We start from the raw sequence: 24,749 nt of genomic DNA on the forward strand, positions 1-24,749 counted from the left end.
GGGGTTTTTTTGTTTTGTTTTTGTTTTGTTTGTTTGTTTGTTTTCTTTTTTTGGGGTGTGTGGGGTTTTTTTAGTTGATCTAGGAAGTGAGTTATTAATAGTGTGAGAAATGCACTTGTGATTTGTGCTAAGATGTTTAATGTTTACAGATATAACAAAATGAGGCATGGGCTCTGAACCTGGAAAAAGGAAAAGGTGGTTCAGTTCTATGTAAAAAGTTATGAAACTTGTTTATGAAGTTATATTGATGGAGGGAGCTAATATTTTAAGGGTGCACGAAGGTCCCGACGGGAAAAGTGGACTGTAAGTACCGCCGGGTCAGCAGTGGGATTGTGTGACTGGTGTTGGCTGAGACGCAACCTCGTTGCGAAGTGAGTGCGGAGTCCTTCTAAGTGCGGTTCCAACACCCCACGGGGGGCTTGGCCACTGGTGGGACAAAGCGAGTGAAGCACTCTCTCTGTGTTGTGGGTTCGAGCCCCACATCGTAACCCAGTCAGGGTCGTGGGTTCAATCCCCACATTGTAAACCAGTTGTAGTGGGTTCGATCCCCACGTTGTGAGCCAGGTTTCGTGGGTTTGATCCCCACAAGAGGTCGAAGGGGAGCGACCTGCCAGAGTTACCCCCCCGACAGTCCCTTGTTGGGCAGGGGTCATGTTAGAATTTTGGACCCCCCAACAGTCCCTTGGAGGGGATCATACTAGAATTCTGGGATGAAGAGAAGTTCATCCAAGGAAAAAGCAAAGGATAAATGGACTCAAGGAGTGGACTCCCCAGTTTGGAACAAAATCCTGTGGAGATATAAGAAAGAAACTAAAAAAACTCGAAGAGGTAAGGAGAAACCAAGAGTTAACTCATCCCTCATCCCACCTGTTGGGACGGGACAGTTTATTGGGTGTCAGAAGTGGGATATTCTGTGAGAAGCACTTTGGGGGGATAGGAGCCAGAGGCTCTAAAGGAGGACTGATCGGTGTGTGCCGCGTTCTCCGGCAGTGGGTCATGGCACCCCGAGTCAAGCCAGGCCTGGACTGCTCCCTGATGTTGAGTTTACTGAAAGATTATAGGGCTTGCTGGACTCCTGAGGGTCTTAGGTGGGCTTCTGGACATTGGTTGTCTCCAGATATTGTAACTGAGCAAATAAGGGACTTGGCAAAAGAAAGCAGATTTGAGATCTCTGCTGTTCTGGAAGCAGCTTTGATAGCTGCCCCAAAGACAAGCAAACTGAGCAAGAGATCATTAAATCACTGTAGACAGATTTACAAGTAGAATGGTTTGAACTTCAGCAAGCGGAGAGAGAATTGGCTGATAAGAAATGAATCACAGAAAAACTTGCAGAGCAGTCTGCCAGATGCCTTTTGGTACTGGCTTTTTTTCTTCGTGGGTATCTGTTTGAATGTGTTGCAGTTGTATGGTATAGTAAGATCACAGACTGACCCAAAATGTACATTTTGTGACGATAAGCAATTTGGCTCTCGACTGTGTGAATGTGGTGATAGGGTTTTGTGTGTGATAGCCGTTGCTTTTCTTTCTGGCACGCTGACTTTATTCCAGCATCCGGACTTGCCTGGCTCTGTGACAGGTTGTGTCTCATCACAGTGTGCTGGATTTGGCTCTTTTGTATGCGCACCATGTAAAGAATCCTGGTTTGGGATGGCAGTTGTGGCCCCCCAGATGGGACACTGATAAAAGCCTTGCCCGGTCCAGCTCACTGCGGCGGGGGCCGGGTGCCGATGGGGCTCCAGCCACACTGCCCTGCTTTGTCAGGAGCCCCAGCGGTGCCTCCACCTGCTGAGCAGTGAGAGGTTCAAAGGTGCAATGCAAACATTGAGATATTGTCTTGAAGAAGTGTAATTGTGATCTGTTCGCATATTGGAACCTGGTATTTGATTTGCGTGTCTGAGCTCAGTAGTTTGTATATTTATATTTGGTACCAAAAGAATTTGTTTGGGAGATAATTACGAAATGAGAACTGGTTCCATTACTAAAGTAGCACCTTGCTCCCCCTTAAGATGCATCTGTACACATGAGAGTAAATTAGTAGGGAAAGTGATTTGAATGTGAAATTCTGGGTTAGCTGTATTGCAGTTAATGTTGTTCTGTGGACCGGCTGATTTGGATCTAAAATTAATGTAAGGGATTGATGCTTAATATGCTGTTTATTGACACCTGTAAAATAATTACGAAAGGAAGGAGCTGAGGGATGTAAGTATTGCTCAGGTAATTGAAATTGCATATAAAGATTATAGTCGCAGGAATGAAATGAAGAGAGAAAAAGGGCAGAGGAGCCCAGGCCCGTGCCCGGCAGCTCCCCCTGGATCAGCTGCGGCGAGAAGAGAAGAAGTAAAAAGCTGAGTGGCTGCTAAAGCGGCGGAAAAAGAGGGGGGAGCGGCGGCTGCTGTAGCGGGAGCTCAGCTCCTCTCCTCCGGGCTCCGCCCGCGGGGCACGGAGCGGGGGGGCAGCCCCGCCTGGCCCGTTCCTGCCGGGCTGCTCGGTTGTGTGCAACGCGCACACAGCACCCGGGTTCCTCTTAGACATCCACCCTCTGACCCGGGTTCAGAAGGAGAGATACAGCAGTTAGTGGTGTTATTCACCAGTCAGTCAGCAAATGATATTCGGAGGAAGTTACAGAAACTAAAAGCAACAGAAAGTCGGAATTTGGAAACATTGTTAGATGAAGCCTGGAAAATATTTAGCAACAGGGAAGCGGAGCGTCAGAAGGACAGGTGTATGATAGCAGCAGCACTACAGGACAGTAGGGAACTGAGAACTGAAAGGGCTGGAAGGTGTCGAAAGCCTTTAGCAAAAGATCAGTGTGCGTGGTGTGGGAATAAAAAGGACACTGGCAAAATGAATGTCGAGAAAGGTGCAGAGGATGTAGGCAAAGGGAGAATCGGACAGTAGCAAAGGTTGAAAGAGACAGAGGAGGACCTGGGGAATCCACCCTAGCGTTTCCACTGGCTATAATGAAACCAGGGAAACAACAAAAAACAAGTGGAATTTTAGTAGATATGGGAGCAACATTCTCGTTCTCAATGCCAGTAAGTAATGACTACATGGTAGTAAAGGGAGCCACTGGCCAAAGTGAAAGAGCGTATTTTTGTGAACCTTGGAATACAGATTGGGTAAACAAGTAGGCGTTCACAAATTTCTGTATATGCCTAACTCCATTAATCCTCTTTTGGAGAGAGACCTATTGGAACAAATGGGTGCAATGATGAGATTTGGAAAAGGAAGAATTACTCTGGGGGTAAACGATCAGCAATATGTGCAAATAATGAGCTTTCTTTTAGTAACTGTTCCCACAGAGGGCAAAATTAATGAAGAGCTTGTGAACCAAGTGTATCCTGGAATATGGGCCACTGACGTACCTGGAAGAGCCAAAAAAGCCCCACCAGTTGAGTTAAAAATCAAAGGATGGCAGCTGGTAAGGATCAAGCAATACCCTTTGAAAAAGAGGACAGGGAATGAATTCAGCCAGCAATAGAGAAATTCCTGCAAATAGGGTTATTCAAGGAATGTGAGTCCAGTTATAACACCCCTATGTTGCCTGTCTGCAAGCCAGACGGGTCATATTGGGTGGTTCAGGATTTGTGAGCTATAAACAAAACAGCTGAGGACCTCTACCCAGTGGTAGCAGACCCATACACCCTTCTGAGAGTATTAACACCTGGTTTGAGTTGGTTTATCATTCTAGATTTAAAAGATTATTTCTTTTGCCTCCCTCTCCATGAAGCTAGGCAGACAATATTTGCATTTGAATGAGAGAACCCTAAAAATCAATGTAAAACCCAGCTCACATGGACAGTGTTGCCACAAGGATTTAAGAATAGCCCGACAACATTTGGAAATCAGCTTGCTAAAGATTCTGAATCCTGGGAAGCCCCGTCTGATGAGGGGCAGATGCTACAATATGTGGATGACATTTTAATCGCTACTAGAACCAAGGAGGCTGTGTGACCTGGATGCTACGGACCAGAAACACCCACAATGGAATAAGGAAGCCACATGAGCCTTTAAGAGCTTAAAAAGGCTTCAATGTCAGCCCCTGCTCTAAGACTCCCAGATGTGAGTAAACCATTTTTCCTATTCTCTCACGAGAAACAGGGAATAGCCTTGGGTACATTGGCACAGGATCTTGGCCCATATTGACGAGCAGTGGCCTATTTCTCTGCACAGTTAGACGCAACTGCAAAGGGGTGGCCTGGATGCCTGCGCGCAGTTGCTGCAGTGGTACTGAACATACAGGAGGTCCGGAGATTTACCATGGGTCAGAAAATGGCTGTGCTGGTATCCCACACAGTGTCTAACAAGATGGTGTAGAAATTATCGTCACTAACATTGTCAACCCAGCTTCTTTCCTCAGTGGTAACTTTGGAGAACCAGTTCATCATGGCTGCCTGGAGCCCATCGAAGCAACATCATCCAATCAACCAGATCTAAAAGTCATTCCTATTGAAAACGCTGAAAACTGGTTTATGGACGGAAGCAGCTGGCCGTGAGGGTTGTGCATGTGCACAGAACAATTTGGAAAGAAAAGGGAATTTTGAACTCTCAAGGCAAGCATATCAAACATGCGGAGGAGGTATTGAAACTACCGGAAGCAGTTCAACTTCCTAAGAAAACGGCAATCATGCACATTAAGGCACACCGGAAAGTGAGCTTGGAATCAGAAAAGGCTGGCGGACAGAGAGGCAAAACAAATGGCTCAGCACAAAGGTAAAACCAGAAAGTGCTCTGGTCCTTGGTGGACAGGTCTCTCTAAAAGATAAGCCAGAGTATACTAAAGAGAATCGAAACTCATTGCAGATTTAGAGGAATCATATAATAAGGAAGGGTGGGTTCACACCCTCCAGGGAAAACTTATTGACCCCTCTCATCTGGTTTGGCCTTTAGTAAGGGAAGAACATAAGAAGGGACTTTGGGGAGTAGAACCGCTGTGCAAACATTTGATTAGGGAAACAGGAGCTAGAAATTTGTCTGTCACTGTAAAACAGGTGACAGCAGTGTGATCTTTGCCTCCAGACCAATCCCAAAAATATGCCCGAGCTAGAAATGGGTCAAATGGGGAAGGGGAAGGGGTCTGGACCACACTGGCAAATTGAGTTTTCAGAATTCCCAGGAAAAGGGGGATATGGATATTTGTTGGTATTAACTGATACTTTTTCAGGTTGGCCAGAAGCACTCCCTACCAGGACAACAAAAGCTTAGGAGGTGACTAGAACATTGATACATGAAATAACAGCACGGTTTGGAGTTCCAGCTGTTATATCCTCTGATAGAGGGCCACATTTTATTTATGTGTATGTGAAGTCTTTTGCAGAGAACTTTGGAACCAGAATAGGAAGGTCAGTTTCGGGACCTCCTAATAGCCTTCACTGCTACCAATATTAAAGAACAGAATGCCAGGATTCACCGTTCTAGAGTGAAGAAAGCCTGCGAAACACCATGGAGGGTAACCCGGGTGCAACCTGGAAAACTGGATTTTTCACAATCACGTTTTAGTCCTTCTGGGTGAGCAGCCTGGGTGGTGCTTCCCGCATTGGGAAGAAGAAGCCCCAAAGAACAAAACAAGTAGAATTTTTGGTAGATATGGGGGCAACACTAATGAAAACCTGGAAAGAAGAAACTCCAGCCCCACGATGGGAGGGGCCTTTTCTTGTTTTGTTAGCTACAGAACCAGCTGTTCGGAGTGCAGAGAAAGGATGGACACACGTCTCCCGAGTTAAAGGACCACTGATGGAAGAAAGAACCTGGAAAGTAACTCAGGAACCGGAGGAAGTGAAGTTGAAATTGACACGGGATCGGTGATGTAACTACTATTAGTATTACTAATGTGAATGCCCAGTATAAATGAAAATGAGAACGGTTTAAGAGTTAAATGTGTTGAACCGAGTTTTATATGTAATTCTCTTTTTATATTTGATGTTTAGGTTGTAAATGGACTGTGGTATAAGCATATCCACAAAGGGAACTTACCAACAGGATTGTGTAAGAAATGTCTAAGAATAGAAGATAAGGAAACCAGAGCTAGGTTGAGGATTCCAGTCACCACTGGAAGAACAGAAAAAGAATAGCGAAGAATGGTGGGAGGTATTTACTGAAGGGGTGAATGGGAATTTAGAGTCTACCAGTGATGAGAAGAACAGAGTGTAGAAGGAGAAATCAAATTCCGTGTTGCTCCTGTTGTTCCTGGGAAGTGACGGCCAAGAGTTGGGATACGATAAAAAGTCGCCACGCTAACGGCACAAATAGAAAAGGTGGGGACACGGCCCTTGCTGCCGAGAAGACGACGAACTCGGCTGCGGCTGCAACCTGGTCAGCCAGAGAGACAGAGGGTGTGGAAACCTGGACCTGATCCTCTTGCTAGGAGTGGTGACTTATTGTTCCCAACTTAGCCTGGCCAATCCCTGTACCAAGTGCTACGAGCGTGTGAGAATAGGAGGACTAACCCAATATGTTCTAAATTATCACACTCATATTAATTCTGGATGTTATGAGAGAACAAAATTGGAGAAGTGTGAGATCCAAGGGCAGACATTAACCAAGGGTAGCAAGTAACCCAGGGAAAGGTGGACTCGGTGTAGGCTCTGTCTCCTGCCCTAGGGGAGAACAGAATACCTGTTTTACAACAGCTGGTATGTGGGGCTATTCAGATGGAGGGGGAGTGCAAGACGAAACTTGAAACAGAGAGGAGTTTAATAAATGCCCCATAGGAGGAATGCAAACTTGGAAAGATGATGAATGGCCTGCACAAAGAATAACTGAACACTATGATCCAGCCACCTGGGCCCAAGATGGAAGCTGGGGATACCGTACTCCAGTATATATGCTAAACTGAATTACTCGGTTGCAAGCAGTGGTTGAAATAACAAGCAACTGGACAGCTGAGGCACTGAATCTCATAGCGAGACAATTGTCTCAGACCAGAGCTGCAGCGTACCAACATCGGGCAGCCTTAGATTGTCTTTTAGCTGAAGAAGGGGGTGTCTGTGGGAAACTGAATACTTCAGAGTGTTGTTTGGAAAGAGATGACAATGGGGAAGCCATAATGAAAATAGCAGAGGAGATAAAAGGAGTTGCACATGTACCAGTAGGGAAATGGAATTCCATACTTACTAGCCATTGGTGGGAGAACTTATTTAGGGGAACCTGTTGGAAGAAAATAGGGTTCATGATAGTATGTGCATTTCTGGGTTTCCTGTTTGTGCCATGTATGATCCCGTGCTTTATTCGGTTAATATATTCAGTAGTCCAAGGCATGCAAATCTCAGCCATGCCTATAGATCCTGAAATGGCAACAAAGGGAACGGGGTATAAAAAAAAAAAGCGTAAGTTATTTATTTCACTGGGAAGCTGCCTCATTTTTTCACTCAGATGTGTAATGGCTCTGACCATAGAAAGAGGGGAAAAAAAGAGCAGAAACACTGAAAGATGAGCCAGTGTGGTTAACCACAATTAACATTTCTGGGGAAGGAACCCCCCTTTGCGCGGGAGGACCATGGTCTTGATTTCAGTTGCCTATTCTTTAAAACCTTTAGTAGAACAATTAATATATTGAATCGCAAAGTGAAAACATCACTGTAAGTGACAAGAACTTCATTTTTCTTTTCCCAGTTATGCTTGGACTTTGTAGTTTTGTGTTATCTGTATTATCCTGTTGGGTGTTTCTTACTAATCAGAACATCACACAGCTTTGTGAGGTTCCTCTTCATGGAAGGCAGCAGCCCTAGGAAAAACTATATATATACACACACACATATACGTGTGTGTCTAAACCCCTCTGCTGTTAAGGAAGCAGCTGGTGTGAAAACCTGATTCGTGTCGCAGGTTCCTGCAGAACCACCTTCTTGCTGGAGCAGGAATGTGGGGTCCGTCCTGTGTTCCACCAAAGCTGCTCAGCTGGAGCTGCAGCCCGGCTGGAGCTGCGCTTGTAGCCTGGGGACTGTTTACGGGTGTCTGGCGGAACCTGCTGGAGGGCAACGAATGAATGAAGTGCAGGAGGTGCTGGTCAGACAGTGCGGGTCTGGTTTGCGTTTGCAAGGGCCAGGGGTAAAATCCCAGCGTGCCGTGCGTGTGCGTGAAGCAGCTCCGGGAGCGCTCGCCCCGGGCTCTGCCGCAGCACACGTTGTGTTCCACGCACAGTCTGATGCCCACGCTCCCAGCTCGGTCCGTCTGTCCCGTTCCCGGCGCTTTGTCCGGCTGGGCGAGGGCTCGGCCTGCGGGCGGGCTGAGGGCGGGGCAAGGGGGCGCGCGCGGAGCGGCGGCGAGCTGCGATTGGCCGGCTGCGGGCGGCACGTGCCGCCGCGAGGCCGCGTCCGGTCGCCGCGGTGCCGGCGGAGCCGCTGCCGGCGCTGCCGTCGGGGCGAGCGGTCGGTGCGAGAGAGAGCGGAGTGCGGGGCTGGCGGAGCCGGCAGCAGCCCTGCCTGCGGACGCGGACACAGCGCCATGTGCGGGATCGGCTGCGGGCCCTGCTGCGGACGGGTATGAGCGAGCCGGGCCCCGCCGCCCGCCCTCCCCCGGGGCTGCGGGGGACACGGGGCCGGGGGTGGCAGCTCCGAGTGCCGAGAGAAGGGGGTTGGTGACCGCTGCCGAGTGATCCCGCAGACTGACAGTGAAGGAGCAAGATGGCTCGGGGTAAGTCAAGCTGGCGTGGTGGCCAAGTTCCCAGCTGATTCAAGGGTCCTTACTTCATTGCCAAGTGAAGGAACTTAGATCTTTCATGCTGCAAGAAGTCTGATAAACCTTTCTTAAACTTCTTGATGCTAAGAGAGCATCCGGGGTTTTTGAATGGTTGGCCCTGTTAGGAGGGAATGGTCAGTTTCAAAGCCTACCATGAGATTACAGCTTAAGCACTGGAAACAGTTGCCTGTTTAAATAAGAAATGTCTTTATTGTCCTCCAGTATTTGATACAGCATTTGGTATTTGGAAAGCCAGAACTGACAAAATTGTTTAGTAACTAGAGATGGACTATTCCTGTGAAAAGGTGGAATGGAGTCTGTGTTTCATTGTGCAGGCTGTGTCAGGGATCCGGCTTCTGCCTGAGTTTTGTGCTTTGTCTTTGTTTCCACTTTGTAGGCTGAAGGGGACCAGTTCCCTGCAGAACACACTGTCAGCCCGGACGAGACGTGCAACAGCAGGGCCCTGAAAGCTGGAACTTTGGAAAAGCTGGTGGAGAACCTTCTGACGGCTTTTGGGGATAATGATTTTAAGTACATCAGCATCTTCCTCTCCACATACAGGGCTTTTGCTTCCACCAGCACAGTCCTGGAACTGCTCCTGGACAGGTAAGAGCCCGGACAGAATGGAAACTGAGCCATCGTTTATTATACACGACAGCTGTGTTGGAGAAAGCGGTTGTGTTCCAGCCTCCTTATGTGCTGGAGTGTTGCTTTGGGAAAGGCTGAGTGAAAATGGGCAGAAAGGGTCTTGGAGCTGTGAGCAGAGTGACTGTTTTGGTTGATTCCTCCTCTGCGCAGGCTGCTTCCTAGGAATTAACAAGCTAGTTTGGAAGATACTGGCTGTTTCTTTAGGATTTTTTTCCTCTTCAGGCTCCTTAATTTTGCCCAACTCTTAGATTCCACATTTGCAGTTTGAGCTAGAAACGCTCTTTAGTTGTTTGTGCTAGTTGTATATGAATTACACGATTTGGGATTTTGCTTTTGCTCAGCAGAGGTTCCTCTAAACAGCCATCTCATTTTTCAGATATGGAAACCTGGAGATTTCAGGCTCCGAAGAAGCTGGAGACCAGAATTCGCCCGAATCCAGCACAGTGCTCGGGACGTAAGTTTGGTTTTGCAGCGCCCAGCGAGCCCCAGTCAGGGTTCGGTGTTGGAGGAGGATGTGGGCAGCAGAGCTGTTGTTTCCTTTGACAATTCACAGCTTCAAGGAGCTTGTGTAAAGGCCGAGTATCAGCTCTCTCATAACACATCCAGTAATGCAACCCAGAGAAAAATCTTGAACTTTTTTTTAACGACTGCGCTGGTTTCTCAAGGTGTAATTGAAGAAGCAGCCTTTAGTTTCCTATGAAGTATTATCTTAATAATATTTCTTGCATAAAAAGAACAGATTAAATTCTATGCTCACAGAAGTGTCCATGCTGCCTTCACGTGGGGGATGAATGTCTCAGTGTTCCTGTTGTTATATTAGATCCAGATCCATAGGATTGCATCAATACCTGCTGCATACAACCCGTGTGTTCTCTCTGAATTTGCTCACAGTGCGATCGCATCGATTTTACAAGCCTGGCTCGACCAACGCGCCGAGGATTTCCAAGAGCCACCGGACTACGTCTGTCTGATGAAGGTGCTGGATTATCTGAAGAGGAACGTACCCGGCTCTGACCCGGAGAAGAGGGCGCAGAACCTCTTGGAGCAGTTCCAGAAAGAAGAACTGGAAAATGACGGTGAAGTACCCTTCTCTGTGTGTTCTCCCAGCGTCAAGCCTGACACGTCCCCTTATCCTGGGCAGAAAGCTTCCTGTGCCGTGAGCTGAAAAGTCGTAGGAGCTCACGTAGTGTGTGAATGAGAACTAGAATCAACTTCCAGCTTTAGCAGAGGGGCAAGGGGGCATCACTTGTGTAATAAGGGATAAAGGAAATGACAAAGAAAACCCATTTCATCCCATGAAAATCCTGTCTGCCAGATGTTCCAGAAATACCATGTGAATGCACAGTACTGTGAAATATCCATCCGTGCCTGGTGCTGTCCTTTCCTGGGTTTGGTTCCCATGGACCACAGCAGGCGAGCTCACAAGAGCTCTCTTTAGATGCCTCTGGTGTTCCGAGTGTCCTGGTTTTGGTTAAGCAAGACCAAATGTCTTTGAGTGAATTTTCCTTTCTGCTAAGTCCTTCTACGTGCATTTTTCTCAAGCTGGCTGTGTGTTTTTCAGACCCGGTTGGCTCTGGAGCGCATAACGGTAGGTCTGGTGTGCAGAAAAGGCCCAGGTTTAGACTTAGTGCTGCGGCAGCCAAGGCTGCTGATCAATTTTGTACATCCCATGAGAGGGGCGGACTTGCAGGGAGGGGCGGCCAGAGCAGGTGACCCAAAGTGACCAGCTCGGTAGGTTTTCCACGCCATCCACGTGCAGCATCTAGAACTGGGAGATCACCAGGGTCTCGCTCTCCTCGTCCATGGCCGCCATCTGAAGAGGAGCCTGCCTGCGATCCTAGGCCTGGTTCCAGGCCCTGCAGCCCTGAATCCAGCTCTGGTTTACTGCCGAGTCCAGCCAAGGGCATCGTGGTGCCTGTCCTGCAGCTCCTGGAGCCACGATTGGTTTTGTATCTTTTGCATTACTTCCTCTCCTCATTAGTATTACTAGCAAAGCATGTTTTAACTTTCCAACTGGTCTGTCTCCCTTCTCCTTCTCTCCCCTTGAAATCTGGATATAAGAGCATTCTCAGCACAATATTTTGGGGGGATAACTGCAGTCTTGTCTCTTTGCAGTTCAGGTTTTATTCAGACTATAGAATGCATATATACTGACAAGTAGATTATCAAAATTCTGCAGTGTTAATAAGGAATTGTTGTTGGTGGGATGGTGGTTTTTTTTCCTTCCAAAGAATGGTGAGTGAATGGGTTAAGGCATTTTTCAGCTGAGAGACCGTGAACAGCTCAGTTCTCTCTGTTTCTTTGTCTTCCACTTCCTCTTTGCCAATTTAATCTTCTGGCCCTTATCTTTCTCACTAAAACATGCAGCACCGTGAGGCCGTTACACCAGGCAGGACGCTTTGCATGTTCTGCTATTAGATGTAGTGATTTTGGAAATATCTGCTTTGACAAATTGTTTGTTGTGTAAATTTACTAACTCATGTTTTCCACGCTGGACAGACGGGTTGCACAGCCTTTCTCCCTGTAACCCGGATGATGACGAGGAGCTGGAGATCAGCAGTCCGGAAGAATTCTCATTGTTCCAGGAAGAAGTTGTGGCAGAACAGCTGACATACATGGACGCGGTATGTAGATCGTACGTATTACTTGAAATGCTCGGGGAAATAGTTCTGGGCTTCTAATTTATTTTTTTCTAAGAACAACTCGGTTTCTAGGACACAGAGCGCAACTCTGCTTGTTTATCCAAATTTGCTTCGTTGATTGGGCTTTTCCTTCAGTTATTCTGAAGGTGTTGTTTGTCTTTTTATTAAAGTGTGAATGTAGACTGTGTAGCCTTTTTTGCAAAGTTTGATATTTGACCCCTCAGAAATAGCATGGTTTTGCTGTATTTTAGGCTACCTCACCTAAAGATGTATAAGTACTTTTAACTGTAGTGATCCGAAATGGTTTGTTTGTATCAATCTCTTTCAAAAATATCATTATATAGAAATTTTTCCCCTTGGTTATGCAAGTGATAGAAAGGTGTCTCTTATTTTGCCAGGACTGATTAGCTGACAGTTCTTTTAGGACATCAAGCCTAAAGGATTATGGCAAAGTGTATATTTTAAACTAAGAGAAAACAAATATTTGCCTTCTAATACCATCTTAGATTTAGGTCCAGTTTGTGCTGTAAACATGCATTTCTTCCTGTGGGCAATAGCGATCCAGGCTGAGTTGGACACCTCTGTTTCCCTCTAGACACTTTTCAAGAACGTTGTGCCCCACCACTGCCTGGGCTGCATCTGGTCCCGAAGGGATAAGAAAGAGAACAAACACCTGGCACAGAGCATCAGAGCCACCATCTCGCAGTTCAACGCCGTCACCAACTGCGTGGTCAGCACCGTCCTGGAGAGCAAAGAGCTCAAAACACACCAAAGAGCCAAGATCTTGGAGAAGTGGATCCGTATCGCACGTGTAAAGCGTTTATTCACGACTGTTTAACGTTCCTTGTGCGGGTGCTGTGGAGCCGGAAGGGGAGGCGGGGGTTGTTGGTGTTGGGCCGAGGCCAGGGAGCAGCTGAGCTCTCGTTCTCTCTGGTTTTGACCAGCTGTCCCTGTCACAGCACATGCAGCGTTGCTCTTCCTCTCCTCACAGTTGTAGTTTGGGCAGCATCACCACAAATAGACGAAAGTGAGGAAAACAAGATGTAAATGCGAAAGCCCATCAGGTGTTTGGTGGCTGGAGCGGGGAGTGATATTTTTGATGCTCAGTCTTTGTGGAGCTGCCCGCTTAGCAGGGAGAATGTGCAGCAAGCAGGACACGGCGCAGACAGAAGAGCACTGACTGTTGGTGATGCTGACGATTAATGCTCCTGTGTTTCTCACCGCTCCTTTCACAGGAATGCAGGATCCTGAACAACTTTTCTTCCTTGAAGGCCATCATTTCCGCACTGCAGTCCACCTCCATCTATCGTCTGAAGAAGACCTGGGCCTGTGTTCCAAAGTAAGGCTGCGCCTGACAAAGGCAGAAAGCTCCGTGCTCTTTCTTTGTACCCATTGATCCACCTTCTTCCACGAATCTCACATCTGCAGTGCGATTGAGAACCCTCAGCAGGGTCAGCGTCCCTGCGGCATTTCTTTGTGTCAGATAGGGCCTGGGAGCTCCAGAAGATCCCAGGAAGGTTCCTGGTAGATGTGCAGCGTGTCACGGGATGTGTTTTGGTGCTTTTATCTTTTATGTGCCCAACTGTTAACGATTCATGAGAAAAAAATAGTACCCTGATCTGATTCAGAGTGCTTACAAACAACTTAAATGATTTAATCTTTTCCTGTACAGGGACATAATGCTGATGTTTGAAGAGCTTTCTGACATCTTCTCTGACTGCGACAACTTTTCGACGAGCAGGGAGCTGCTGATGAAGGTGGGAATGAGCTTGAGTTGCCAGGCTTGTGATCTCAACCAAAGCCGAGCTCAGCCCTGTTTCTAACAAACTGAGCTCCCGTATGCGGAGCTTTGGGGAAGACAGGTCTGTAAATCCCAGGCTTTTCTGCTGGGGCGAGAGGTGCCGCACAGCCTGATTTGGCGCAGATGAGTTACGAATGAGCACTTTGCGTTTATACCGCTCTGTACAGACATGAACCACTGGCTAAGATACCAAGGATGATGTCGTGAAAGCATCATTTCCAAGAGCACTGTTTGGTGAAGCAGACTGGTTGTATTTTTTTCACTTGCACAGGAGTATTCTAGCATTCTAATTAGTATTATTATTATTTCTCAGTCAATTAATCCACCGTTGCTCTGATCGTTTGCAGGGAGTCACGCAAGGCGCGGTACCCTACTTTGGTACCTTCCTCACAGATCTCATGATGCTGGACACGGCACTTCAGGACTATCTCGAGGTAATTTGGAGCAATTTTTGTAATCCTAAATATCCTCCCTCCCTTCCCGGCACTGTGTTGCTCCTGTATCTTCCACTGGGTTCTAGTGCAGTTCTTAAAAATGGAGGAGTCTATTTAAAAAATAGACTCGGTGACACGAGTGCTGTGGTTTATCCTAGAGCTGGAAACAGGTCTTTGTAGAGGCCTTTGCTCAGGGCAGCTCTGGCCTTTCCCTTGGTGTCGCTGCTTCATCCTGTTCGTGATTAACTCCAACCGAGCCTGTGCTCTTCTCCTCCGATCCCTTCCTTCTCTGTCCTTCCAACAGGGCGGCCTGATCAATTTTGAGAAGCGGCGAAGGGTAAGTGGAACGGTGCCTGTTCTGTGATCGTTAGTTCCCGATGCTCTCTGCTGGAGTGTTGTCTTGGCGAGGCCTGTTGTCTTTGCTCAGGCGAATCCAACAGCCGCTAAGGTCACTGCAGACTGTGAGGAAGGAAGAGAAATTCCTTTTAGATGCGGGCAGCAGGGGAAGAGGAGCTGCAGGGCGCTCGCTGCCAGGGGATTTACGTCTGGGGCACATTCCCCCCGTTTGGTGTTCACGGGAACACGTTACACGTGTGTGTTCTGTGTGCTGGCCACAAGATACAGGTTGTGACCATCTTCCTTGTGCTGCAGTAAATGGTTGTGGGTAAAAGGTGCAGAGAGCGAAGCAGGTGCCTGGGACCGAGAAATCAAGGCTCAGCGTTTCCTTCCAGCCTGAGCCTTGTTGGTCAGAGATCAGCAGGAGCGAGGGTGCCGGGCTTTCCTCTGTCCGGGGGCAGTCGCGCCGGATCTCGGACAGAATTATTTTGGGCAAGTGTGTGTGCAAGCGGAGTGAGGGAAGAGCAGCGCGTTCCAGTCACACGTTGGGGGCAGCGTTTTGTGTTCCTCTGGGGCAAGTGTGAGTGCATGACGTGCAGAGCCAGGGAGGATCAGGCTCTGCTTTCATCATAGGCACCTCTAGCTGTTTCCCTTGCTTAGTGCCTGAGAACCACCCACGTACAGAGCGGGATTCCTCTCGGCGCCGCTCTGGCCACGCAGGGGTGAGCGGGAACGGGGAGCTGCAGAGTTGCATTGTTTGAAACAGTGGTTCTTGAAATAGCCACTTCTTCAACTGAAACCGACCTGCGGGTCCAACTCAGTTTGTCCTGGATCTGTTGCTGCGTGTGTTTAGTGTATGAATGAGACTGGCTTTATTTTTTGAATTAGAATTCCTATTTTATTATTTGTTTTCTTAGGAGTTTGAAGTAATCGCCCAAATTAAGCTCTTGCAGTCCTCATGTTACAAATATTGCATGGCACGAGATGAGAAATTCCAGCAGTGGTTTAGGAGGCAGCGGCATTTAAGTGATGAGGAGAGGTAGGGTCTCAGCCCAGCTGGCGAAGCAGCTTTTCTTCCCCCGCAGGCAGGTTCAGGTTCTCTCAGCCTTGAGCTCTGCGCTGCCAGGAGCTGCTCCCGGAGAGTGGAAATACACACGCACAGAGCTGCGCTCCTCCTCGTGGGGATGAACCCTCTGGGACGTGGGAGTGACCCAGGGGTTCTCAGATATGGCCACTTTGAGATATTTAACTAACGGTAGTGCCTGTTCTGCAGTTTCCATCTTTCACGGGAAACTGAAGCAGCTTCTGACAAGAACATCGCATCGGGCAAAGCTCAGAAGAGTGTGGCGAAGAGATTCAGCCTGTGAGTACAACGGGGAGGGGGTTTGGTGTGTGAATATGAACTGGAATAAATCAAACACCAGCTGACAAACCTGGCTGGGGATCCAGAGCACTGCAGTGCCGTAAGGAGACGCCACCAGCTAGAAATACGTATTTCTGTTGTCCCTTTCTATGGGCGTAAGTAGCCATGAGGGTTATTGACTAAAGTCATTAGAAACAACCCTAAGGTGTCAGATAAAGGAACAATTTTAGTGCTGGATTAGAAATGCAATTCAAATTTGCAGCAGCAAAACAGAGTAAATAAGGATAGAGTCTAATTTGATCTACACAGACAAACAATAGGCCACTGGAGATAGGAAAACACAACAGCAGGTCAGATTGTTGAAGCAAGTGACAGCTGTGCTCAGCCCAGCTCTGTTGTGCTTTCTTTTCTCTCCTAGGCCGTTCCTGGGCTTGGGGGTGAGCGCCCACAGCTCACCCGTCAACGCGCAGCCCAAACCTGCTCCAGCTGGGAGCTCTGGGGACAGCACCGTCACCATCGTCCCTCCCACCGACACTGCTGAGGAGCCTCAGCACAAGGTAGGGCCCGGGCCCTGTGTTCAGCACAAACAGCCTGTGCGACCCCAGGCGCTTGCCCAAGCCTGTGGGTCTTGACTGGAGCGCTGCGTGCAGTGGAATGGAGGGACCTGAGCTCTGGGAAAGGCAGTTTTGGGGGGAAAGCTCATCTGCATCAGCCCAGCCTAATTCTGGGGCAGGCAGAGCAGCTGAGCGAGTGAGAAGCAGGTGAGGTCAGAGCTCGCCAGCCCTGTGGTTTGACCTGCCAGGAACTGCCCAGACCAAGCCTTGTCTGGGCTGGGTTCCGTTCCCAGGGAGCTTTGTCCTACAGACTCTGCTCTCTTGACCTAAACTGCCTTAACTGAGTTGCTGAATCCCTTGTTAAGGCTGTTTTGCTAAAGAGTGTCATATTTAGCTTTTGGATCTTTTAAATGAAATGGTAATAAATGTGTTTGATCTCGTCTTCCCCCATGCTGCCATCTGATGACAAGTGCTCCAAGAAGTGCCCCGACTCTGTGACTCCCATGACATCCAAAGAAGTGCCTCCAGTCCTGCCGCTTTACAACCACCAGAACGGAGACAGCTGCATCATCCAGACCAGCGTAGAAGAGGACAGAAGTGGCAACATCTACAAGAGCATCCTGGTGAGTGGTGGGAAGAGCAGAACGCTGTTACTGTGGGTGGTGTTTTCACCCCAGGTGACTTGAATGGTGCTTTTAGTTTTGGAAACACCTGTTCACTAATGAAACCTCCTTGACAGGGAAAATGACAAATGTTACAGATCAAAACATGTGGAGCAGGGTATGAATGAGAGGTTTGCTAAGAGGATCTCTCAAGGTTTCTGGTCTTGAAATTGAAGCTTGTATTTGATCAACAATGCCAGGTGAAGCACTCTGAGCCAGTGCCGGCTTTGCTGCCCCTGCTCTTCTGCCAGCGCCGGCTGTTGTGTGTCCAGCTCAGCACCGGGGTGTGTGAGCTGTGACACAAGGTGCCCCTTCCCCAGCAAACCCAGCTACAAGGCCCAGAATCTTTGCAGGACATCACAGAAAGTGTTTAGCAGGGGAGACTGTGGATTAATGGATGTCTGCAAAGAGCAGCTGGGGCAGCTCTTGCTGTGGATTGGACGGATTTTACTTTTCTATCCATCCATCCCTCTCTTCCTACTGCTTCTTTCTCCACCTGTGTCCTGTTCCTGCCTCTTTTTTCCTCTCACTGTCCTTCTCTCCTGCGTCCTGTCCCCACATTTTCTGTCTTTATTCCTCTGTCTCACTGCCTGTCCCATTGTTTCTGGCAATGTACCCCCGTCCAACTGACTGTCCCTTTTTATTTGTCTTCTCTTCCTCTTTCCTGCTTCTCAGCCCGCTTTTCCTCTTCCTGCAGCTCATTGCTGGTTTTATTTCTCCTTGTCTCTCTCTTCATCCCGACCTTCCCTTCGCTTTATTTCTCAGTCCCTTTGTTCTGTTCCCTGTCCTTCTTTTTCTCTCTCCATCTCTGCAGCCCCCTCCCTGTCCCTGTCTTTCTCTCTCCCAACTTCCTTCTTTTTCCCCTCCCCACTTCCTTCTTTTTCCCCTCCCCACCCTCTCTGTTTGGTGCTGTCAGACCCTCCCAGGAGTTTTTGAGCTCTGTTGGTCTCTGTACAGCCCTTTTGGTCTTTGTTGGGATCTGCAGGGCTCTGTGGAGACCTGTTCTGCCTCTTGCGCCCTCTTGGGCCTTGTTGGGCCCTGTTGGGCCTTGTCAGGCTCTCTTGGGAGCTATCAGGCCTTGTCAGGGCCTGTCGGGATCTGTCAGGCTCTGTGGAGCACGGTCCTCCCTTTCGGGCCCTCTTGGGCCTTGCTGGGCCATGTCGGGCCTTGTTGGTCTCTGTCAGGATCTGTCGGGCCTTGCCAGGCCTTGTTGGGCTATGTAAAAAGAACAAGGTTAAGCTTAGCAGACGGTCTTTGGCCGACAGCCTGGACAGAGCCCCACGTGGCCCGACAGGCCTGGACAAGGCCCGACAGGGCTTGAAAGAGCCTGACAAAGCCCGAGAAAGCCCAACAGGGCCAGCCAGGCCTTGCCAGAGCCCGAGAAAGCCCGGCAGGGCCCGACAGGGCCCGACTGGCAGAGCCCTACAAGGCTCTCCACCTCTGCAGCCCCCTCCCTGTCCCTGTTTTTCTCTCTCCCCGCTTCCTTCTTCTTCTCCTCCCCACCCCTTCTCCCTCTCTCCTGCTCCTCGCCCCGACTGTTTCTTCCTCCCTGTCTCATCACGACTTCTCATCCCTATTTGCCTTGACCTCTCCATCTCTCCAGCCTTTTCCCCGCATGTCTCTTTCTCACTCGGCTCCTCTTGCCTGATTTGTCTCTTTCTGGTCCTCTGTCCATCTCCTCAGCAGCTTGAATGGAATGAGCAGGTGTCCCTGAGCTCTGTGTCTTTTGGTCTGGGGATCATTTAGAGCTGGTCTCCTTGTGCAGACGGAGGAGCCGGGTGCAGCTGCAGCAGAGGTTGTTCTCAGCTGCTGCTCTGTGCAGCTCGTTGGAAGAGCCGGCTGGGGGCCTCCTTTTGAAGGAAGGTTTCTTGTTGGGCGCTTACTGCTCCCCGGGACCCTGCACCGGAGCCATGTTGGGGCCTGCAGGACCTGGTGGGACCTGTTGAGATTCCTTGCAAATGTGAAGTGAACTTGTCCTGATGTCCTTGAATGAAACCAGACTGCCTTTGTGTGCTTTTCTTCCCAGCTCCAATTCCAACATACGTGCTGGGTGCTGAAGAACAAGAGAGCAGGTGCTATGTTCCAAACGTCCGTGGCTGCGAATTAGTGGAGACCTTGGCTCCCTCAGGTAACGGGGCAGGTGGTCTGTGATCGGGGCCGTGGACTTGCATGGCGGTGCTGTCATGAACGTTTTCTGACCTTGCCACTTCCAAGTCCCTCCTTTTCCTGGAAGTTTGAAGATGGCATTTATTTATTCTGCGCTTCAGCCAGGAGTTGGATGTAATGTAGAATATCTCACGTAACGGGCTCCATAATAGATGAATAAGAACCTTGCTTTTTTGTTGTTGTTTTCTAACACGACCTGAATTTTGGTTAGCAATAGGAAGGGTCGTTGACAGAACCTCGTTTTTGCGAGTAATGTGTTCCTGCAGCGTGCCCGTCCCCATACGGTGACGGTTTCCTGCCTGCAGTGTGATTTTCTGGTCTGTGAGGCCTCACTGGTGTAGCAGAGCAAGACGTGGTTTCTTTAAAGGTAACAATGCTGTGGCAAATCTGGTGGGAACAGCTAGTTTCCTCCTAGAATGCTGCCTGACAAAAATGGTAGCAAATAAGGGCACTTGAAATTGGCTTTTTTATTCAGTCTTCATCTGGAGCTGTTGGAAATGGATTTCTGGGAAGCAAGATCTGGGCGTCTGTGCACTTCCAAGGCAGCGCTGCCTCCCAGAATAGTTCCACGCTTCTCCACTTCTTTCCTTCCACCCTCGTGTAGAACAGGGACATGCAATCCTGTTTAGATTCGGTAATTCCCTGGCAACGGGTGTAGGTTGGGGAACCTGTAGGAGGGTGTGGCCCAACGCGGTTGTGAGGTCACAGCCCCACAGTGATGTGATGTGCTGTTATGTGCTGTTATGTGCTGTTATGTGCTGTGACGTGCTGTGACGTGCTGTGATGTGCTGTCCCGCACTGCTGCAGGCATTGTCTTAGCAGCAGCAGCAGCGGCGGCAGCAGCAGCGGCAGCAGCAGCGGCAGCAGCAGCGGCAGCAGCAGCAGCAGCAGCAGTGGTGGCGGCAGTAGATCCAGCAGCGGTGGTAACGGTGGCAGAAGCCGCAGCAGCGGCAGCACCAGTCGCAGCGGCAGCAGCAGCGGCGGTAGCGGCGGCAGCAGCGGCAGGAGCCGCAGCAGCAGTAGCAGCAGCGGCGGCAACAGCGGCAGCAGCATCATGCTGGGATCGTGGGGGGCCAAGGTCCTCCTCCTCCTGCTTCTGGTGTCCCTTCAAGCCTGGGACACCCAGGCGGCTCCGAGACGAGTACAAAGAGCAGGTGGGCAGTAAGGGCCAGCATTCAGCCCCAAGCAGCTCAGCAGGGCAGCAGTGAGGCCAGGGCTGTGGCCAGTTGAGCAGCCGGCCTGAGCCGTGCAGGGCAAAGCGAGCAGCACCACAGTACGGGCATTGGGGCAGGCACCACGTGGGGCCGTGTAGAGGGACTGCGGTTGCTTCAGGGGCATTTTCTGGGCAAGCAGGGGGCTGGGAGCGCCGGTGCAGGATGAGAAATCTGGGCCCCCCTGAGCTTCCCCCTGCCGCCCAGCCCCGTGCCACAGTGCCCTGTCCCAGGGCAGCCTGTCCCCAGGATGGACGCTGGGCTGGGCTGGCGAGGGAGCGGTGCCACAGGAGCCGGGTGGCAGCCCCTGGCAGCGTTTGTCCCCAGGCTGGTTGCAGCCGTGCCCAGGGCTGTGGCTCTGCCGCTCCCCGGCTGCACCGTGGCTTTCAGCCCCCAGTCTGGAGGGGCGTGCTCAGAATATGTGCGCTCGGGAGAACAGGGATGTTTGTGCTCTCGTCCTGCAGCCCTGCTCCCCTCGCATGAGCCGCAGGTCCCCAGCCTGCAGGAACATGCAGGGGTAGCACTGGTGGAGCCTTTCCCAGGGTCTTGTCCCCCAGAAGCAGGGACAGTGGCTTTTGCCTCCAGTTTGGTCCTTCCTGTGGGAGTGTGGGAACCTCTCTGATCTGTGCTTGATTCCAGGCTATGGCGCTGGTGGTGCTTATCGAGCTGCTCAGCTGGACCCTGGTTATGAGCCTCGGGGGCATCCCAGAGGGAGGTTGTCAATGCCTGTCTGGTTGAGGGAGTAAACACTTCTGTTTTCAGAGGTTATTCATGTATAATTTTACCAAACATCCTCTTAAGGACTTGCAAGAACTTTCTGTGCCTTGGGGCTGTTGCACAGCTAAGTAATGACTATTTCTTTACCGGAGGAGCTGCTAAGTCTCAGCAAAAAGGTCACCCGTGTCTCCTTTTAGCTGTAGGAACCTACACCTTTGTATGTCTCCTGTGTAATCACCCCACCCCCTTACAGTCAGCACAGGTGACTAAGAAGTAGATGACAACATGGCCTGGAAACTCCTTACGTGTGTTTGATTCCCTGTTTGGTTCTTGCAGTTCATGGTGGTGAAGACATTGAAGGGAATCATGTTCCTGAGCCTGCGGGGAATCCCAGGGGTAAGTGTTCAGTCTTCCTTGGTTCCTGGCCTTTTGCATTTGTTAATATTTGGTTTGTTATTTGTTAAGATTTTGTTGGAATAATTGCGCCTTGCAATAGCCAGCAGGCTCTTCTCTACGAGAAGAGTGAATGATCATTTTTTCCTCTGGTGCCCCGTGCTTCCAGTTCAGTGTGGGCTTCCTTGAGTGTGTGTGAGGGGTCTCCTGGCCAGAAGGCCCTGAGAGGCCCCATCTTTGTCCATCTGCTCCGTGAGGGGTGTTGCTCATGGCCTGGAGACAGCAGTTTGGAAGCTGCCAGGTCCCAGCACCCCCAAAAGCCCAAGCTTTTTTTCTAAGCTTTATTACTGTGTTTGGAGAGTACTGCCTCCTGAAGCTGCCGTGTTCCTGATGAGGAAGTTACTGCTCATGAAACTGTCCCGCTTTCTCTCTAAAGAGACTGACCATGAGACTGAGCAGAAGACCTTTCCAAGGGCAAGCAGTCACACAGCGCCAGTCTCAGATGAAGAAAGGGAGACAATGGCAGCAACTGGCATGCCAGGTAATTGCTGTCCCGTGGTCACCTGGTGTCACCAGTCACAACGACTGTGTGCCTGTGGGCTCTACCCCAGCTCTTGCACATCTTAGCAGCAGCCAAACCTGGGAGTGTTGGTGCAGAGAAGGGTTGTCCAAGAAGGCAGGAGCGGCTCTCTGAGGACAAGGGTCAGCTCTGCTGTGTGGAGGTTATTGCCAGCAGCGTGCCAGAGAGACGCTCTGAGATGTCTCTGGACGAGGGTAGAGCTTGCTCACCTAGCACCACGGCCCGTGGCCCGGAATTTAGGAACTTTGCCTCTTGGGGAACGAGGACATCCGAGGGCTACAGCCCTGCCCGTCTGAGGGCTACAGCCAGTGTGCTGTCCCCGGGCCAGCCTTCCCCCAGCGTGGGCATCGGGGCTGGGGGGGACGAGCAAGTGGCTCTGCAGGAGCCGGGCAACAGCCCACAGGCTGCATCCCACCTGTCGTCCTCGGGACCGTCCTGCCAGGGAGTGCTCAGGAGATGCCCGCTGGGGAAAACGGGAGCGTTTCTGCTCCGTCCCTGCAGTGCTCTGCTTGGCTGCACCGCGGGTCCCCAGCACACAAACCCGGCGTGCAGCCCAGAGGAACAGACGGGGTAGCGCTGGTGCAGCTGCTTGCTGGCACACGGGCTCTTCTCCACGAGAAGTTGGAGAGATCCTTCTTGTCCTCTGGTGCTAAGACAGCAGAGCCAGAGGCACCAGCCGCTGAAAAAAGCCTCTCTTGGGCATGTGAGGCACGGTGTGAGATGATCGGCAGCGCAGAGCACAGTAACGTGTGGCATTGTCTCCTCTCCCACAGGGGCGGACGCTGGGGAAAAGGCTGAGGCTGCCGGTCAGGAGGGTCTGCGCGAGCACTACATCCCTGTGATCGCAGCAGTCCTGGCTGTGCCGCTGTTTGGTGTAGTGGCGGCTTGCATCGTCATTTCCCGGCTGAGGAAGAGAGCCCTGTGAGTTTCTTTTCTGTAGAGCTGTGCATTGCTGCAGCTGGCAATGAACTGTTTGCAGTCAGAGTGTGCTGGAGAGCCCAGGCAGCTGCTGGCCGGACTCTGCTGAGATTTCTGCTCTAAGATGTTTAACGGACCTCTTAATTCCTATAATGAGTAGACTTCTCCTGAATCTCATTCCTACAGAAGGACCCAGGGAGATGAAGAAGCACCAGAACACATCGACACTGTCTCTGCCTGCAAAAGCGAAGATCAAACTGAAGATCAAGGCCAAGCAGAGTCAGGAGAAGAAACGCAAAAGGGAGAGATTGCCCAGGAAACAGAGCTTTTCTGCAACAGCTCCAGCCCATCCTCGTGGATCTTTGCGGTCGAGCTTGCCCAGCTGTACAGGAACATGAGGGCAGACGCCTCAGCTCTGCCTGTTCCCAGCTGTTCTCTCCCTCGTGGTGCCTCCCCACCGGAGCCCTGGATTTCCCTGGACTCACTGGAGCCTCAGCCCTTCTGGTGTCCGTGTTACCAGTACCAGAAGGGATACTGTTCATCAGATGATGAGTTTGTAGAATAAATATCAAGTATTTTTGTACAAACAGTGAGTCCTTTGCTGGGAGCAGGGCTGGGTCTGTGAGAGAAGCTGTCAGACACCTGCTCTCCGGGAGGGACCCCTTTGCCCCAGCATCGGCCTGGTTTCCCAGCTGGGGCTGTCAACAAGGCTTTCATGCACCAGGATGGGGACGTGCTGGCCAAACATGAGTGTTGGTGCAGAGAAGGGTTGTCCAAGAAGCCAGGAGCAGCCCTCTGAGGACAAGGACAAGTGTTAGCTCTGGTCTGTGAAGGTTATTGCCAGCAGTGTGCTGGAGAGACGCTCTGAGATGTCTCTGGACACGGGTAGAGCTTGCTCACCTAGCACCACGGCCCGTGGCCCGGAATTTAGGAACTTTGCCTCTGCTCCATCCCTGCAGTGCTCTCCTTGGCTGCACCGCAGGTCCCCAGCACACAAACTCGGTCTGCAACCCAGAGGAACAGATGAGGTAGCGCTGGTACAGCTGCTCGCTGGCACGTGTGCTCTTCTCCACGAGAAGTTGGAGAGATCCTTCTTGTCCTCTGGTGCTAAAACAGCAGAGCCAGAGGCACCAACCGCTGAAAAAAGCCTCTCTTGGGCATGTGAGGCATGGTGTGAGATGACTGGCAGCGCAGAGCACAGTAACGTGTGGCATTGTCTCCTCTCTCGCGGGGGCGGACGCTGGGGGAAAGGCTGAGGCTGCCGGTCAGGAGGGTCTGCGCGAGCACTACATCCCTGTGATCGCAGCAGTCCTGGCTGTGCCGCTGTTTGGTGTAGTGGCGGCTTGCATCGTCATTTCCCGGCTGAGGGAGAGAGCCCCGTGAGTTTCTTTTCTGTAGAGCTGTGCATTGCTGCATTGGCAATGAACTGTTTGCAGTCGTAGCACGCTGGAGTGCCCAGGCAGCTGCTGGCTGGACTCTGCTGAGATTTCTGCTCTAAGATGTTTAACGGACCTCTTAATTCCTATAATGAGTAGACTTCTCCTGAATCTCATTCCTACAGAAGGACCCAGGCAGACGAATAAGCACCAGAACACATCGACACCACCTCTGCCTGGAAAAGCAAAGATCAAACTGAACATCAAGGGAA

General features: G+C 50.5%; 2 protein-coding genes and 1 long non-coding RNA gene across 3 annotated transcripts in view; 2 read left to right on the top strand and 1 right to left on the bottom strand.

The window, feature by feature from the left end:
* The window catches only part of PARN (poly(A)-specific ribonuclease), a 251,745-nt gene extending 242,472 nt beyond the window's left edge, over nt 1-9,273 (bottom strand). The window contains exon 1 of the mRNA XM_071815352.1: nt 9,270-9,273. The gene's annotated coding sequence lies outside the window, so the exon portion shown is untranslated. The remainder of the gene's footprint in view (nt 1-9,269) is intronic.
* Nucleotides 7,981-15,788, top strand: LOC136108742 (ral guanine nucleotide dissociation stimulator-like 1). The gene is made up of 12 exons (XM_071815301.1): nt 7,981-8,012; nt 8,490-8,631; nt 9,074-9,282; nt 9,701-9,778; nt 10,216-10,400; nt 11,824-11,948; nt 12,562-12,777; nt 13,202-13,305; nt 13,639-13,723; nt 14,115-14,201; nt 14,506-14,538; nt 15,455-15,788. The coding sequence occupies exons 1-12, from the start codon at nt 7,981-7,983 to the stop codon at nt 15,578-15,580; spliced, it is 1,422 nt and encodes a 473-aa protein (XP_071671402.1). The 3' UTR covers nt 15,581-15,788.
* A 5,396-nt stretch (nt 15,789-21,184) lies between these two features.
* Nucleotides 21,185-23,019, top strand: LOC139829175 (uncharacterized). The gene is made up of 3 exons (XR_011741526.1): nt 21,185-21,606; nt 22,040-22,144; nt 22,957-23,019. It is a non-coding gene; the product is annotated as an uncharacterized lncRNA (long non-coding RNA).
* Nucleotides 23,020-24,749: the final 1,730 nt, after the last annotated feature.

This window comes from Patagioenas fasciata, chromosome 15, assembly GCF_037038585.1.
Source record: "Patagioenas fasciata isolate bPatFas1 chromosome 15, bPatFas1.hap1, whole genome shotgun sequence".
NCBI lineage: Eukaryota > Metazoa > Chordata > Aves > Columbiformes > Columbidae > Patagioenas > Patagioenas fasciata.

Coding starts and splice junctions, on each gene's coding strand:
- LOC136108742 (XM_071815301.1), top strand. CDS start 7,981: ATGAATGAAGTGCAGGAGGTGCTGGTCAGACA. Junction 9,283..9,700: donor CTGGAACTGCTCCTGGACAG/GTAAGAGCCCGG, acceptor CTCATTTTTCAG/ATATGGAAACCTGGAGATTT. Junction 9,779..10,215: donor TCCAGCACAGTGCTCGGGAC/GTAAGTTTGGTT, acceptor ATTTGCTCACAG/TGCGATCGCATCGATTTTAC.